Source organism: Festucalex cinctus, chromosome 3 (genome assembly GCF_051991245.1).
Source record: "Festucalex cinctus isolate MCC-2025b chromosome 3, RoL_Fcin_1.0, whole genome shotgun sequence".
Taxonomy (NCBI): Eukaryota; Metazoa; Chordata; class Actinopteri; order Syngnathiformes; family Syngnathidae; genus Festucalex; species Festucalex cinctus.
Window position 1 is genome coordinate 9,464,893 of NC_135413.1, and position 18,311 is coordinate 9,483,203.

Genomic DNA, 18,311 nt, shown 5'->3' on the forward strand with positions numbered 1-18,311 from the left:
CGTATTTATAAATATGTTCAAACATATTTGGAAGTGCGTGGAAACTCGTTCAGACTTAAGCCCAATTCACACTGACTGTGGAACGGCTGCGGTGCGTTTTCCGTACGGCGGCCGTACGGATGCCGCAAGGACTGCAATTCACACCGCGTGCGTTGCGTGTCCGGAAATCTACTCCCGACAGACCACAAGATCACGTGGGGTTCACGCTGGAGAGTTGAGTTCACCCGATAACAACCGTGTATAGTCCTATTTGTAAACAATAGCCATGCTTGCCTGTTGTCACATCGATATGCTTTTCTGGGACTTCTACCATGGCTATTCTCCATGGGTAAGTACATTTTGTGTTTAAATAGTGTCATTTTGTCGTGTTTAATTTATTCTGAGCTCATTTTTTGTCTTAAATGTCCGACAGATGTCATGCTATGCAGCTAGCAAGCTTTCCGCCCCAAAAAACGAGTTTGCAAACTGTTTTATTTTGAAATATACCGGATTTACATTAATGCGAGACGCTCGATTTCCTGTCCGGCTCGTGTAATTTCTTCAGCTTAATGAAAATCCGCATGCGGCGTCCGGAAGAAATAGAACGCTTGCGGAAACCTTCCGCATCGCCGCAGTCGTTCCGCACCGCAGACGCACCGCACCGAAGCTGGTGTGAATTGACACGTAGACTGGAATGCGTTCTATCCTTGCGGCGTCCGTACGGCCGCCGTACGGAAAACGCACCGCAGCCGTTCCGCAGTCAGTGTGAATTGGGCTTTACTTACAAATATGTTTGAATGTATTAAAATTTGTGCAAATGTATGTGTAAATACATGCGATCGCATTTGCATATTGTACGCCAAACTCATTCAAACCTACTGAAATATGTTCGAACGTACTTGCAAACACGTTAAGCGTACTTACAAATATGTTTAAACATATTAGCAACTACATGCAAATGTATTTGCATTTTTGACTGGCAAACTTGTTTGAATGTACAGTACTTGCTAAGTACGTTGAAATGTATTAAAATTCATTCAAACGTATTTGCAAGTACATTTAAACACACTTATGTTATAATACATTTGAGCGTATTGTACGTTTGGGTGTGTTTGTTTTTATTTCGGTGTTCATGTTTTTTTTGTCAAATTTTGTATTAATTTTTCATTTGCTTCAACTTTTGTTGCTGGTTTACGAACAAATGTTTCTTCAAATCCATACGATTTTACTTTTATACTCAAAATAAGTAAAAACAGAAATGAAAAATAATTAAAAATAGAATTAAAACTGTTTATTAATATAACGTAAGCAAGCATGTTTATTTGAAATATTACAACATATCTAAAAGGTGATATGTTGCTTTTGTTTGGTTTGGGTTTGGCTCACACTTGATAGGAGTCAATGTGTGGCAGTCCTGAAGTGTGTTCAAACACTTTATTTTTGATGAACATTGCACTTTCTTTCTTTTTCTTATTATCGTGTGGCTCAAACTCCTCGAGTTTGTGAGTCACGTTAACGTCAATAAAATCTTATTTTGTGGCTGGGATTGGAACTTAACAGCGGGGGACAATAGTCAGCAAATACACTTTAAAAGCAGCGAGAAAATGAAGTCAAGTCCCTTGAGAAGGATTGTAATGCGATGGAGCTGATATTGTTGACAGAGTGGAGCACACTTTTTCCTTTAAGGTCAACAGGACAGCTGAAGTGAAGTCAACAAAAACTAAAAAAAAAGGTCACTCGAGAAGCCATGATAAATTAGATTGAAACTACATGCGAATGTATCGACTTACAGGATGCACTGGCGCTATGAGAAAGATCCTAACCACCAATCTTATTGTCCAGACTTGCGCTCAATAAGCCTTGGTTTAAAGAGGAGCGAGAAAGTGGACCGAAGAAGACAAATGAAGTTTCAAAAGTGTGTTAACAAGATTAGGAAAGTTGCTGTTAACTTGTAACCAAAGTCGGCCACCTTTTAACAGCAGTCTAATTTCTTGTGAAAGCGTTTCAAGTGTCTCTCGCTCAAATTTTCCATCTCTCACTGATGCATTAAATCAATCGTTGGGGATTTCTGGCATGTGCAGCCTCACTATGGCCATGCCCCCACTGAAAAAAAAAAAAAAAAAAAAAAAAAAAACATAAATTATTTGGTAGCGTTAAGACATGACAACTGAAAAAATATGGTTGCATAAATGTGCACACCCGGTTTTTGCGATCACATTTCAACTCAAGTTAAATGGGAGCCAAATAATGAAGGACCGCACCGAGTAACTTAGTGTAACGACGTAACTAAGTGAGTAACTGTAGGTAACTGTAACTATTTTGCATTTCCTGTAACTAACTGTCGGGCTCGGGTTAAATAGTTTGGGTTAAAGTGACATGGAGCAAAAAATGTTTGGAAAATGCTAAGGGGTTTTAATTAAACAGACGGCGGCAAGTGTATGCTGCACTTGGTGTGACATTTCCTGCATTGAAAGTGATCGGTTGATTCTGAACACAGCCACATCTCATTTTAAAAAGATATTTGTGCAATCACTAATCCCAATTATCAGCTGTTTGTATTTCACCTCTTGAAATGATTCAATTCTACCAAAAAATTCAATTGAATGGTACAGGTTATTATATCACATTAACTGTGGGGGGGGGGAAAAAAATGAGTTTTTTTTTTTTTTTTAATACAAACCTGTCAATTAAAACCTGTGTGATCTACATTTTTATTTATTTTTTTAATATATATAAACCACTGTATATATGCGATAAGGAATAGGGAAGCAGGTTAGAGGCTGAGGGGTTCATGTGTAACGGAGATTTTCTTGGTCTGCTCTCTAATTCTCCCATTCATAGACACAGACACACACACACACACACACACACACACACATCTGCAGTGTACGTCAGAGGAGATTCACGTGCTTTCACGGCAGCATGAGCAGACCTGACACCCGCCATGTTCTCTGGATCATTTGGACTCATGCACGCCATAGATCTCATGGTGCACGGAGTGAAGTCGGGCCGTGTAAGTGCGTGCACGCACGGATTTATACCACATCACGGGGACCATTTTCTGGGTTTTTACTACCGTTGTGGGGTCCACGTGTCCTTGTGGGGATATTTTGGTGCACCATTAGTCCAAACCTCTTTTTGAGGGTCAAGACTTGGTTTTAGAGTTTAAGTTTGAATTTTGTTTTGGTTGGGGTATGGGTTAGGGTAAGGCAGTCAGTTGTGATGGTCAGGTCAATGTAAGGGGAAGGGTCAAAGAAATGCATTATGTCAATGAGATGTCCCCATTTGAAATGTAAACCCAGGGTGTGTGTGTGTGTGTGTGTGTATGTGTCCATCCTTTCCATGACTGCATGTTCTCCCTTCCCATCCATTCCTACAGGAACATGCCACAACCCCAACCCCCCCCCTCTCTCTCTCTCTCTCTCTCTCTCTCTCTCTATATATATATATATATATATATATATATATATATATATATATATATATATATACATATATACACATATACATATATATATATATATATATATATATATATATATATACATATATACACATATATATATATATATATATATATATATATATATATATATATATATATATATATATATATATATATATATATATATATATTACCAATACTTCGGTACCAAGTCGCAAAGATTCTGAAAATGTGACGGTACTGCCTTTTCTACAATAACCGGCAGATCTGGCCACGTCTTTTGTGTTGTTTTGGGGGTGTAAATGAGCGGTTATCTGGCAACCCACGCAACGTCTAATGACAGCTCCGGGTTGAAGTTATTCCACACAAGGGTCACGGGGGGTGCTGGCACCTATCTCAGCTGGCAACAGAGGGGAATACGTCCACTACACAGCTTTTTACTAGGTCATTCGCAGTTCATTACTGCAAGTGCAATTTTTAACTTTCACTTTTGTTCTTGAAGCACTTCGCATTTTGACATTTTGTCAGTCGAATGGGCCGACATTGCACAAAAATGGCCTGTTCCAAGTTTATTGCTCAAAGAAAAGTGGACAGTGAAAATCAGAAACGGCTAACACTCGAAGTGTAAAGCCCTTGGCCTGAATAATGGAAGAGAAATCTTTGTATTTATATATTTTCTAAAAAAAAAAGAAAAAAAGAAAAAAGAAAAAAAAAAGTGTTCTAAACCCTCCTGTTTGTTTTGGCCTCATTTTGTTTTATTCAACTATTACTTTTAATATAGGTCAAAATGGAAATGACATTTTTGTATGCTTTTTAAAGAAATGGTAAGCATGACGACAACTATGGTTGCAGCTGAGTCATCATTCCATCCATCCATCCATCCATCCATCCATCCATCCATCCATCCATCCATCCATCCATTTTCTGTACGCAGCTGCAGGGTGAAGTTATTCCTCACAAGGGTCACGGGGGGTGCTGGAGCCTATCATAGCTGGCTCTGGGCAGTAGGCGGGGGACACCCTGGACTGGTTGCCAGCCAATCGGAGGACACACAGAGACGAACAACCATCCACACTCACAGGCACAAATAGGGACAATTCGGAGCGCCCGATTAACCTGCCATGCATGTCTTGTGGGAGGAGACCGGAGTACCCGGAGAAGACCTCACCTGCCTTCAGTATTGTTTAATACTTTAATGCACAGTATTTTATTTGAATGCTTTAAAGCCACATGCCAATTGTTCTGTTTATGGACGCTGTATCGGTTTGTTCACTTCTAAGAAAGGAGTGTATGTTGAAGTACGTGGAATTTATTGCTTACTTTCTATTTTTACCGTGGTATCGAAATGGCAGTGAGAATTGTGGAATTTCAATGGCATTGGCATCGACTACTAAATTTCTGATATCGAGACATCCCTAATATATATTAGACTACGCCAATCTAATCGGCTTGATTAAAATTAAGATCGCCGATTTTCGGGTTGGCATTTTATGACTGATCTCTGATCGCCTGTAATGTCATAATTTGGCCGATTGATCAATTATGTCATTGATTGGCTCCGCAAATTACACAGCCTACACAATCCTGTTTAGTGTTTACTCTGTGGAGGTTTTGTGCTGACATCTTACATGCTTGAATCCAAAAACTATGAGTGTATTATTTACTTGATGTATTTATGTATTCACTTCCTGTCACGTCTTATGACGTAGTGCGTATGCGACGGTCAATTAGCTTAGCGAGCGCAGCGAAAAACATGTCGGCGGTGCTGTCGGAGACGGATAAAAGTCGAGCTATTTGCAAGCTGTGCAACACTGCAGTATCTCGTGGGTGACAGTCCACAAAAGCCTTCAACACGACAAATTTAATTAGACACCTGTGTAAGGAACACGAGGACGAGCATGCAAAGTTCAAGAAATGCAGCTTGGATCCAAGCAAACGGCTAAACGGACGCTAAGGCAAATAACATTAGACAGCACCCGTCCTAACGTGACAGTAACAATGTAAGAGTTGCCATGTGGAAACTTATGGAGTTCATCAGGCTGGCCGATCTCCCATTTAAAATCGTGGAAAACTCTGCGTTTCAGCGTTTGCTAGCATATTTGGATCCAGGCTACGTCCTCCCCGGACACACATACTGTGGCGATACCGGTCTAAATGAGCTACACAGGGATAGACACTTTAATTTGCACTAGTGTGATTTCATTTCAGTGTCAGGAATGTTTGCTGTAGCATTGGTACTATTCACTTGATGCCGTAAAGTAATTGAATTACAAAATAGGAATTTAATTACAGTGAGTTGTTGAAGCCATTATTCCTGTCTTAAGTTTTTGTTTCACTTGACTGAACATTCACTTCATGCCTGGCCAGTTCTTGAATGCCTTCTAGAGGCCATTGATGTTTTGACCTGTGCATCTCTGTCAGTTGGGCATGGCAAAGATCATCAAAAGATTTGAGTATATTTATGTTGATACCCAAAATAAGATATATGTAGTAAATAAACAATAATTTAAATTGTCAAATTGTCTTATTTTATGATCAGATCAATGATCGGATTATTTTTTTTTTTTTAACTTGCTGATTGGTGATCGTGATCAGCCCCAAAAATTTTGATCATGTACAGTCTACTGTTTATCATTGTTTTTTTTTGTCTTTGGGTGTTTCTTCCAAGCTCTCACAATATTTCTATCATCAACTGTTGTTGATAATCTTGGTCAAATTATTCAATGTCTGTTACTTAGTACACCAGTAATTTCTTTTTCAAGACATTTGAAATTGCTGTATTGGCTATGCCAAATGTTTGTGCAATAAATCTGATCAATTTTCCCTCCTCTTTCTGTTTCAGAATGGTTTGCTTTTCTCCCATTCTCTGGTCTTCATGGTTGCTTAATAGCAAATGCAGCTAGTTTTCACAGGTGAAACACAAGCACTATGTTTAAGCGATTAATCGGAAAGGCAACACCTGAGCAACTAGAAAGTGGGTGGGTTTAAACAAAAGGTGCTCTGTCCTGAGTTGATTAGCACATCTAGAAAATAAAAATAAAAGCTGGAATTCTGAACTTTTGTTCACGAATACAAATAAATGTAGATATGTTTGATCAATATATTAATCACAACAAAAACAGCTAATTAAAAATTGAATTTAGGAGCTGATTAAGATATTTTCCAAAGGTTTTCTTGGCAAAAACCTTATATATATATATATATATATATATATATATATATAAAATCCTACATAAATCGCTATGTACTGCTTTGTACTGCCAAAAATAACGCTTTTATGCCATGCTTTTTCTTTTGCTTCAATTCTACACTTTTAGTCCCACTTGACATTAAAATGAATACGAAATTGAAGAAAACATGACAGTCTTGCTATTTTTTCTCCATATATTTATAGGCTATATTATAAGCAAACAGACTCACGTGCTCGCACGCATGCGTGCGTGTGTTTGTGTCAGCATCGTGTCATGTTCACGTGCGTTTTGTTGCAGGCTGCAATATTTTATTTAATACAGCATCAATTGATTCTGACATTTAATATGCCCCCCTCGACCATCACCTTCACGCACACACACATAAAGGCTACACATCTAGGCGCACGCATACGCGCGCACACACACACACACACACACACACACACACACACACACACACACACACACACACCCACACACACACACACACACACACCCACACACACGTGAAGGTAGGATATCAAAGGACAAGTCCACCTCGCTCATTTTTTCAAACCCTGATGACGTCATGTGTGTGTGTGTGTGTGTATATATATATATATATATATATATATATCGGGAAAAAAAGCTTAAAAGGCGAAAAATAACACTTGTCAAACGTGCATGTGACTTTGAGAAAGAACTCTGCTACTATGGCGCCATCTGCAGCAAGGGGAGAATATGACAGCCGCCTTGCACTTTCACTTGTCACTCAAAAGTCAATGAAGGGAACGAATTAGATGACAAAAACATTTAATAGGTGGCACATATGATAGGATAACTCACAGAAACATAAAAAGTAGGGTTATACATGTAGTATATTGGGTAGGGGAGTGTTAGATGTTTGGTTTATACAGAAAAACAACAGTACTGTACAGAAAGTGGACACCAACTAAAGGCATTCTCCTCCATCAGTGGTTTCTAAGTTTTGCAAGTCCGGATGAGCATAAGGAAAAATTGACCATTACAAATTCTATTGTACGACATGACGTACGCTGGGGAAGTCGAGCTTCATCACAGACACTGGCGCGGAAACAGGAGTTGAGAACATTCCCATACATTAAGAAAACACTCAGAAAGTTTGTTTTAATTTTAAAACATTATTTAAGACAGAAAGGAAACTTAAAAAGGAAAGAGTTTTAAAGTCCATATTAAAAATAATAACAATAATAAAATAATAATTATTATTTTATGATTTTTTTAAATGCTTAAACTCAGCTTTATTTGTGTATTTTTCGCCTTAAAAAAACACATTTCTAATTAATTTTGCGACCTGTAATTAACACTTGATTACTTTTTCAAATATTTTTTTTTCTCTGAAAATGTTTCTGAAAAAAGCAAGCCCTGTAATTAACACTCGATTAGTTTTTTCAAAGAAAAACATTTTTCTCTGAACAAGAAATTGCAACACAACAGAAAATGTATAATTTTTTCAAGGCTTGAAAATTGTTCGTAATATTGTATCTTTTTCCACTACAAACAATATGACTTCCTCATAAAAGTATCACAGTAGTAAATTTGACTTATATACTGCAAAAAAGATGTGGACCTTTTCAATTAAATTTAGGACTTTTCCTTAACACATGACTTATTTTTCTCATGCACCTTTTGTTTTTTTGTTCAAGAAACAATACAAATTTCTCTTTTTGTTCTGTTGTAAAATTCTGATGACATGTCATAATTTTCTATGAAAATTTGAATTTCCTCTTTGAAATTCACAACATTTTCACCTCACTGCAAAAATAAGATAAATCGTTTTAAGTCCAAAAATTTTCCCACTGATTTTTTTTTTTTTTTTTTTTAAAGACCGCTTCAATCAAATTTAAGACACCACTTTCACTTAAATGTGATCAGTAAGAGAATTTAAAGAACCATTTTCAAAGTGCAATCTTAATAAATATGACTTGAATATATAGACATTTTTTCATTTTATATTATGATGGCACAGTCCTCTGTTTATTCCTATTTACTGTAAATGCATCAGTTATCACTTTTGACATTTCAGTGATTTTGTAGCCTGCATTATGTCATTATTTTAAGTATAGATTTTTTTTTCATTTTATTTTTTAAACTCAAATTTATGACTTTTTAAGGAACATTTGGAAGTGCTCATCCCTAATTGCAAAACTTAAAGACACCAAATTCATAAAACGGTACTGAACTCCCTAAGTTAAACTGTCATACACAAAATAAAACACCAAGAACAAACTTAATACACAATATACAATATTTATACATAGACATCAGTCAGTGACATTGAATGAACGTGAGGTTTATAGGTATTTTTTTTCTCACCATATACCGAGAGAGAGAGATAGAGAGAGAGAAAGAGAGAGAGAGAGAGAGAGAGAGAGAGAGAGAGAGAGAGAGAGAGAGAGAGAGAGAGAGAGAGAGAGAGAGAGAGAGAGAGAGAGAGAGAGAGAGAGAGAGAGAGAGAGAGACTTAACTGAAAACAACGTGAACGAATGGCTGAATACTGTCTCGGACATTCATAGGTCTGTAAGACCCAACATGGAGTGCCACAAACACACTCATTAAATACTATGTACAGAAAAGGACGAGCGTTCCCCGACAAATGCGCTCTGCAGGGGGCGCCGTCGAGCCGACACACTTTGGTGTTCAAAAGTTTCAAGTAATGCCAGGAATCCGAAGTATTCACACATGTAACACATCTTTAGTTCCTTACAGTACCAGTGTGGATGTTGCGTGAGAGGCTGTGACCCATCTTATCCAGCACAAGGTGGGGTGCGTATCATTTCTTTCAAATCCGTGTTTCATATTCAAGACAGAGTTGGGATTTGTGTGCTAATTAACATTTAATTATGTCAGCCCTTTTCTGATCTCTGCCTAGTAACAAGTGGCCAAGAAAATAGAATCCCAACAATTGGTTAGTTTCCTATGGTTGATTGATTGTTAGAATCTTATTTCACTTGTTCCAAGTTTGTTGTTTTTCCCCCTACCATACTCCCATTTAAAGGAGTACAGATGATGTCTTGTATTTTTCTCCTCCCTCCTTCCTCATTTGTATTTTTTTCCATCTAAGAATCTTGGGGCACTAACTCGCAAACCGCCAGACATCCCGTTCTGTCTCCCTCTGTTTGTCATTGTTATTTTTCGTATTTATCAGACAGGTTGTGACTGTGAAGACAAATTCCTTGTGTGTTTTTATATATTTGGCCGATAAATCTGATTCAACTTTTCAAAGGAATAAAGAATCAATAATATAACATATAGTTTTGCAAACTTTGCTACTTCAGTTTTCATGTTTATGAAGTTTTTGCTTAAAGAAGTCCTGAAGACGTCTCACGTTGCCGTTTTGAATTAAGCCTATTAGGGTATGAAAAAATATTGTAAAGTTACAAGACTAAAATGATATGGTTACAAAAATAAGTAGTAATATTATGACAGAAAAGTCTTTTCATCAACGAAAATAAAATAGTTAGTTAAACATTACTTCTTTTTTTTTTTTCAATTTATCACATCATTCCCTCAGGAAAATTTCCACTTTTATTTTCTTTTACTTCACATAATACATATTACCGATTTATTTTTGTAATTTTGCATTTTTCTTCTTGCAACATTCAGATTTCTTTTCTCACAGGATAAATTAAAACTTGTTTCTCATGAGTTATCTTGTAACACTACATCATTCTCTAGTAACATTTTTTATTTTCAAGAGTGAGACATTTTACAGGTCATATTTTCCCATTACATTGCTATCATAGTAAATCTACAATTTTTTTTACTTAGAATATTATTATTATTATTATTATTATTATTATTATTATTATTATTATTATTATTATTATTTTCTGTAAAGTTACAACTGAATTTCGCAGCTAGTTTACCTTGGATCTTACAGGGTTTTTTTTTCCAGTGACTCTAGCACTCCTGCGTATATCATCCATAAACTTTTTAACAGAAATATGAAGAAATGTTCTTTAGCAGCAAAGTTTGCAAAATTAGAGTCGCCAACAAATGTTTTAGCGACCATCGTGTAAAATGTTATGTTCGGTTTGGGTGCCATCTTGTTACTATTAGCTGCTTTTATTTCCTACTAAGCACCTGAATAGCAGATGGGCTTTTTTTTTTTTCCATGATAATTACCATCGTTTGCTGTCAGAGCGAGTGTGGCATCTGTTCCTGATGTGTTTAAATCTTCCATTTGACTTCCTCATCCACCATTAAGAAGAAATCCTGTCATCTGCATACAACCTACAAGCCGAGGAGTCCTCCTGAGTAGTTTTGTCGGCATAACAACCTGGCCGCCGGTTATTCGAGCTCCAACTCGGGGTAATGCCTGAAGACTTTGTAGATCCATTGTGTGTAGAAGGGCACGTTGATAAAGATGGCGGGCCGGTTGGCGCGGGCGCAGCCTCGGCCGTGGACGCTCACGCCGACCACGACCTTGATCTCACCGTCCTGACACACCAAAGGGCCGCCGTAATCCCTCTGTGGGGGTGGATGAATTAAGTCAAGTGTGTTTTCTGAGCTTTATTGAGCCAAGGCACATATTTTGCATTAAAGGGATACTTCACTTATTTTGCCCATTATAGCAATAAAAAGGTAATACTTTGTCTATAATTAATTTGATACTTTCATTATTTTTCACGTACAAATAGTACCTTTAAAAACACATTTTGTAACTTGCCGTCGACTGAAAATGACATCACAAGGGCTCAGGTAACCAATCACAGCTCACCTGTTTTCTAGGTTTGGTTATGTGACATTCACAAGCTGAGTTGCGATTGGTTACCTGAGCCCCTGTGATGTCATTTTCAGTCGCCAGCAAGTTGCAAAATGTGTTTTTAAAGGTACTAATTGTACATGAAAAATAATGAAAATATCAAATTTATTATAGGCAAAATATTAATGCTTGACTGCCAAAAATGGCTAAATCAGTAAAGTATCCCTTTAAGAAAATCTTACGAAAAGCAAATATGTCACAAAAACATACATGATGGCAAAATTATTTTGTCTTTCAACCTTGTGCCATCTAGCTAAAGAGTATTTAAATGTTCCGCCTATCACGATAGATAGATAGATAGATAGATAGATAGATAGATAGATAGATAGATAGATAGATAGATAGATAGATAGATAGATAGATAGATAGATAGATAGATAGATAGATAGCAAGGGAAATGTGTATTTGTGCTTGCTGAAGATACAAGCGCCGTTCTTCAAAAACACCCGAAACCCCAAAAGCTCAGGGCTCTGAGTTGCTGATGAAATGTAGCGCAACGCACAGCTGCTCCACTTTACATCAAGCTCCCCACACTAAGTCCACAAATTTGCTCGAGATTTAGATCTTTAAAAGAAAAGCGAGGATGCAAGAGCGGGAGGATTTGCTTCGATTCACGCGGGGAACAATTATTGGATTCCAAAGAGGTGGGCGGGTATGAAAGTGGGTCTTTACCTCGCACACGCCCTCGTTCCTGCGGCCTCCTGCGCAGATTTTGCTGTTGGTGATGTGCAGGCTGCCCCGGTGCAGCTCTCGGCACCGTTCGTTGCTCACCACGGGAAGGTTGACGGCCTTCAGGACGTCGTCGTGGCCTGTACCTGAAGGAGTCAAAAGAGCAATACACGCTGGTAAGTCGACTGGTAACAGAAGCATAAGCACAGAAGAACAATGTATGCAAGCCAGCTAAGGTGATGAATTAACATGCTGTAGAACAGATTTCAAAATTTTGCTACTGGTCGATAAATTGCTGAATGGTTTTATTCTTGAGTATATTCAAGAAATGTTGATTGAATATAAACCCAGTAGGGCTCTGGGATCTGCAGACTTGGGTCAATTAGTGGTTCAAAGTAAACATGGTGAAGCTGCTGTTATGCTGCACACAAATGGAATAAGCTGCCTACAGAAGTGAAGTCAGCCCCGATTTGCCTTGCCTTATCTTGCCTTAATGTTTATTTTCAACGAGAGATTTTTTATTTTTTTTTAATGATACAATTCATTTAAAAATATGTTCATTTTTTATTGACTCGCTTGTAAAAAAATGATATAATTATTTTTAAATGAATTCATAAAGAAATGTAAAACTATAACTGTTAAATCTTTTTAATTAAATAAATGTTAAAATTAATATGTATATGTTATGTCTTAAACCTATTCATTAATAAGATGTACTGTATGCAACATATTCTATTTTTACCAAAAAAAAATATTAAGCAGAAATAACAAAAAACTACTTTTATATTGTAATACATTTTGCTCTGTTTTATTCAGCATGTTTACTTATTTATTGTATTATTATTTTCAGATGAAAAGGTATTTAATATATAATTATATATTTTATAAATGATTGCAATGAATCATTAAAAAATTAACAGGGTTACAATTAAACATTAAAATAATATATTACACATTATTATTATTATATATATTATTTTTCAGAATGATTTGAAAATTACTTTTTGAATAATTATATATTTTTTATATTAGTCAAATAAAAACTATTAAAACTAATGTAACCCTAATGTACCAATATTTTCAGTTTTGTTTAATATATTGTTTAAAAACAATATTAATCAGAATGATAATGGGAATTGTAGTTATAATAATAATAATAATAATAATAATAATAATAATAATAATGAACCCTTATTTTAAATACTGAAATACTTTTTAAAATTGTCCAATGTTGTTTTTAATTGTACATTAAAAAATAAATACATATTTAAATCTTAGACACTAGTTGTTGTTGTTTTTTTGGTTGTTTGTTGTTGTTGCTGTTTTTCTTTGCCAAAATTGGTGTGAGATATGATTTTCTCAAGTGGCCATTATTATATCCGACTACTACAATTTATTCCAAACACTGGATAGAGTACTCAGAGTATATAATATAGAAATACCTTTGGTCTCTCCCCATCCATACATTTTACAAATAGTTCCTTCAGGGATGGAGCAGCCGTCCACCGGCAGCTGAATGGTGTGCACGTTGTCAGCGGGGAATGCAGGCCTACAACAAAATAGAAAAAGCAAAGTCAGCATTTTGTGCATACATACATACAGTAAGACTAGTGTCACTCACTTGGAGAGCCTTAGCAGGGCCAAACTGGAACCTTCGGGGCCACATATCACCTGTGCTATGCGCACTTCCTGTTTCGTGGCCCAATCAGACGAATCTCCTGCGATACTGGACACGCCCAGCCACACCCGATACTCATTCAGGTCGGGAACACTGAGTTGGAAGAGTTAGATCAGTAAAAATACAAAATACAAAAAAAAACCCAAAAAAAACATCAAAAGTCAATCAATGGCAAAGGTACCACGAGGAGAAGCATTGTCTGTCAGTGAGCACCCATTCCTCTCGTACGAGCGAACCCCCACACCAGTGCACCGAACTGCAAAGGGCACCCAAAACAATCAATTAAATCAATTAGTCTTATCAAAGGATACCCGGCAGATTAATGCCTGTGATATTTACAGTGGCATCAAATGATGTTTCTAAAGCACCCGTGTGGAATATTAATGATGATGTTTAATCAGTTGCCGTAAGGCTGCGTGCCCTTCAGGAGCGTGGAAAAACATGCGGAATATTAAAGACTCCGCCGTACCCTTTTTGTATGCTGACCATCCAGCTGCCGGCTGACACGCTCAGCGGACCTCCTCCGACGATTCGGGGCCTCTTATGGACGAAACAGCCCACGGAGGACACCTCACCTGCACGAGCGGTCAAACACAAACACAGGTGGACCTTACATTTCAATGCATTTATGAGCTGGACTGTTTAAGGCTGGGGTTGAGATTTGAAAGAAAAAAAACCAAACATAATTCTTTAGGAACTTCTAACTGACGGTGGGCTGAGTCCAAACTAAAAGGTCCACGAAAAACAAAAGAAAAGATAGTCTAGCAAAAAAAAAAACTATTTTTAACACACGATTGGACCATGCTACATGTTGTTGTTTTTTTTATCCCCATTTTTTTTTGCAGAAACTCTCATTTGAATTTTTTAATGTAAAAAAAAAACCCCAAAACAAAACATGGCAGCTATAATGAGGGTCAATAGTCCACAGATTTTCACTATTCTGTCAGGCCAGTCCCTATCCCGCAAATAGCGGCGTCTGTCCATTGCATCGCTATATTGTGTCACTCCACTGTTTGTATTAAAAAGCTATTGCTTAAAGGTGGGTTCAAGGATATTTTGTGGCTGCGTCTTCCGGGTGGATCATCTTAACGATTGTTTCTTGATCCTGTCAATCAATATGCGTAACGACGTCGTACGTGCTCGTCCTTAGCCGCACATGCACACTTAGAGTGTTTGTAGCATGTAGCTATCTTCATGTAGTGAGCTTCGGATTCAGCCATTCATTGTTGTAGCTCCACCGAACTGACCGCGTACTTTGAAAATAGTTGAGAGCCGCAAGAGGACATCCGTATGAAGCGAGGCTGGCTGCAGAGTCTGATGAAGATGATGATGAGCTCGGATGTTAGCGACATTTGAGAGGCGTTTCCCTGAGACGAGCAGGAGAGCTGGTAGGATGGTCTTCCGCATGCTCAGTTTTTTAAACGTGACAAACAGATGTTTGGCTTCCACTTTTTGAGAACATCATTGAATCCACCTTTAAAAGGTTATAACACTGTGACTATCAAGATATTGTAGTTAGCATTAAGACAGCAGCAGGCAAAATTATGTCATTTAACTCTTTTACTGCCACACGTTATTAAAAAACAACCCCCAATGACAGCGGATTTCAAGCATTTAACTAATTTTTTGAAGCAAACAGAATATTGTGTTTTTTTGCTACATAAACATGGGTACCACATGAAAGATCACATTCCATTCTTTCATTAGAAAAAAGTATGTTTCTATCTTATTCGGTTCTTTATTAATCACCATTTGAAAATAGGTCATTTGAGTGACATTGAGCGAAAATTGAAAAGAAAAGATACATTTTTTCCACAACAGTGACTTTGATACTAATATTTTTTGTTTAGTGACGCTCTGTCAAATTAGGTTTAATGTTACAAAGGCTTTGATCATTCACGTCAGCCTTGAAACGGTTCTATTTCATCAGATTGCGTCATGTTTCATTGTAATTCGCAGCTTTAGTTAGGGCCCGAGCAGCTACCGCTGCCATCTGCTGGCCATAGTTAGTGGGTGTTTTTGATTTCACAACTCATTGATCCGGTTACGCTGCACTTGGACATTGCACTGACCACTGATGTATACAAAAAAAAAAAAAAAAGTAGTTGATGTCACTTAATGTTTATGGCGGCATATATCGTGATTATTAAACGTTTTTGCCGGTCAAAGACTTAAAAAAAATATATTCATGTCTGTAACTCTCTTAGCTTTATGTTTTAGTGTGACCGTAGATTTAAACTGGGAGTGGCAAAAAACACAAAAACGACTTTGAACTTCATTTAAAAAGAACTGTTCACTTTCTACCAAACTGCTGCTTGTTGTGATATGAGTTGAGTTTGCCGCCCATACACAGCTCATACCTCAAATTTGTACATACAAGTCAAAGCCAAAAAATTGCCTAAATAATGGCTTGTATCTCAAAACTCCCAAGTCGGGTCAATTGCCTGTCAAGGCAGCATTGTCTGTGTATGTATGTATGCATGCATTCCCTAGTCAATATCTCTCAGTGATAATGTGTTTCCAAATGAATGGGTTAATGAACCACTCTGAAAATTACACATAAAACAGATGCTATGTTAATGAGGTCATTAATTGAGGCAATGCATTGACGCATGACATTAATGGGTTAAAAAAATGAAGCTATAGATTAAAGCCGTATCGGCTCATCTTCTGCGGTGTTATGCTCAGAAGAACAGGTTAAATGTTATGCTATACTTATTCACTCACACCTTGCACGCGCATACACACACATTGATGTTGCACACTGCCACAAGTGCACATAAAAAAGATAACCGCTTTTCTGCTCTGTCATTAAATCCAAATCAGCCAAAGGCAAGACCGATGAGCTGCCTGAGATACTCACCTACTGGAATGGTGTTCTGGGAAGCATCGCCTGCACACAGCACAGGAGACAAACAAGGGGGTCAGCCAGGATTAACGGATACAGATAGGAGAGGAGGGGAAAGACCCCCCTGATGCACAAGACAGTTGCATTTACTACGGGTCAAATGCCACGACCAACAGCGACCCTCAATTTGTCATGTCCAATTAGTCTGGAGAACAGGAACATATGTGTATGGATTTTCCACTCAACAGCAAATTTGTATCATTGGTTTGTATTCCATGTATGTAAGTATACCGTGACACTTCAAATTACTTTGTAATTCTACCACCAACAAGCTGTATGCTGCATTCAAGGAAGCTGGAAAGTCGGATATATCCCACTTGGATTTTCACATTTCCGAACTCAAAGTGTTTGCGGCAAATGTAAACAACAAAGATGGCTGATTCTGATAAGTTGTTTGTTGTTCTAAATCACGTTGGGTTACGTGACGTTACTTTTTCCAAATAACTACATTAATGTCATAATAAATATTAGGGGTGTGAATTGCCTAGTACCTGACGATTCGATTCGTATCACGATTCACAGGTCACGATTCGATTCGATTAATCCCGATACGAATTTATAAGTCGATTGTTGCAATTTTTTATTTTTTTTTTTACTTCAAATTTAGAAAATACTAATCAGTAAACTTGTCCAGTGTAAGATTTGTATGAAAATGTATTCTTTATTTATCTGAAACTTATACAGTTTGTAATCTGTTTCATGTTTGAACAGCATTGAAATAAAATATTAAGGTTTAATGTTCCATTAATTTAACATTCTTCCATGCTTAAGGTATGAACCCAAACCCGAAGTAAGACGTTTTGTTGAATATTTTTTACATTAAAAATGGAAGTTTAAAAATCGATTCAGCCGCCTATTGAATCGATTCGAGAATTGCGCGATTTAATATCGCGATATATTGCCGAATCGATTTTTTTTAACACCCCTAATAAATATCTTCAGAATCATGTAAATTATGTCTCTACGGGATTCGTCGGTGAAGTCTGGGTCCTTTTTTTTCCCCCCCTGACCTCGTAACTCGGATTGCCGAGTTCAAAGGGGCGTTCCCGTGCATACTTAATGGTATGAAGACAGAAAAAGTCCGACTTCAAACCTTCCCTGAATGCAGCATTGGTTCCCATTCAAATACGAAGATCTCGTACTTCCTTGATATTGTTACCTTACAGATTGTTATTCAACAAAATATTTATAAAAAAAAAAACAAAAAAACTAAACAAAACAAAAAAAACCTCACAAGTGGGGGCAAAATCACAATACAAACGAAAATTAACATTTCATGATGCCAAAAGAAAACAAGTTCACTTATTTAAATATTCTCATATATATATATATATATATATATATATATATATATATAAAGTGCTTTGTTTAGGTTGTTTTTGAGTACATATTTACTTTGCAGATAATAATGACTAACCTGCAAGGTAATGTCATCTCTACAGAGAATTGTAATTTTCAGCATTTAAATATTTCATTGAACTAAGCAACACAAAGTTCATTTCTAGCCATTGTAACCTTCTTAGTTAGAAGCTAGATTTTAAGTCACAGAGCATCAGTCAACTAAAAGAACCGCTCAATGGTGGGCCAATCTTATTTGAAATGTATGCTAATATGCTAGCATTTAGGCTGCATAATATGCAACAAATTTGTTAATG

The 18,311-nt window shown here is 37.0% G+C and overlaps 1 protein-coding gene across 2 annotated transcripts in view; it reads right to left on the reverse strand.

Moving 5' to 3' along the window:
• Positions 1-7,398: 7,398 nt before the first annotated feature.
• The window catches only part of hgfb (hepatocyte growth factor b), a 44,552-nt gene continuing 33,639 nt past the window's right edge, over positions 7,399-18,311 (reverse strand). For both annotated transcript variants that reach the window (XM_077515713.1, XM_077515712.1), the window contains exons 12-18: positions 16,612-16,641; positions 14,218-14,323; positions 13,930-14,004; positions 13,692-13,841; positions 13,513-13,619; positions 12,074-12,216; positions 7,399-11,106 (exon numbers count right to left, since the gene is read on the reverse strand). In XM_077515713.1, the coding sequence (XP_077371839.1) occupies positions 10,927-11,106; positions 12,074-12,216; positions 13,513-13,619; positions 13,692-13,841; positions 13,930-14,004; positions 14,218-14,323; positions 16,612-16,641 (791 nt within the window). In that variant the 3' untranslated portion in view covers positions 7,399-10,926. The remainder of the gene's footprint in view (positions 11,107-12,073; positions 12,217-13,512; positions 13,620-13,691; positions 13,842-13,929; positions 14,005-14,217; positions 14,324-16,611; positions 16,642-18,311) is intronic.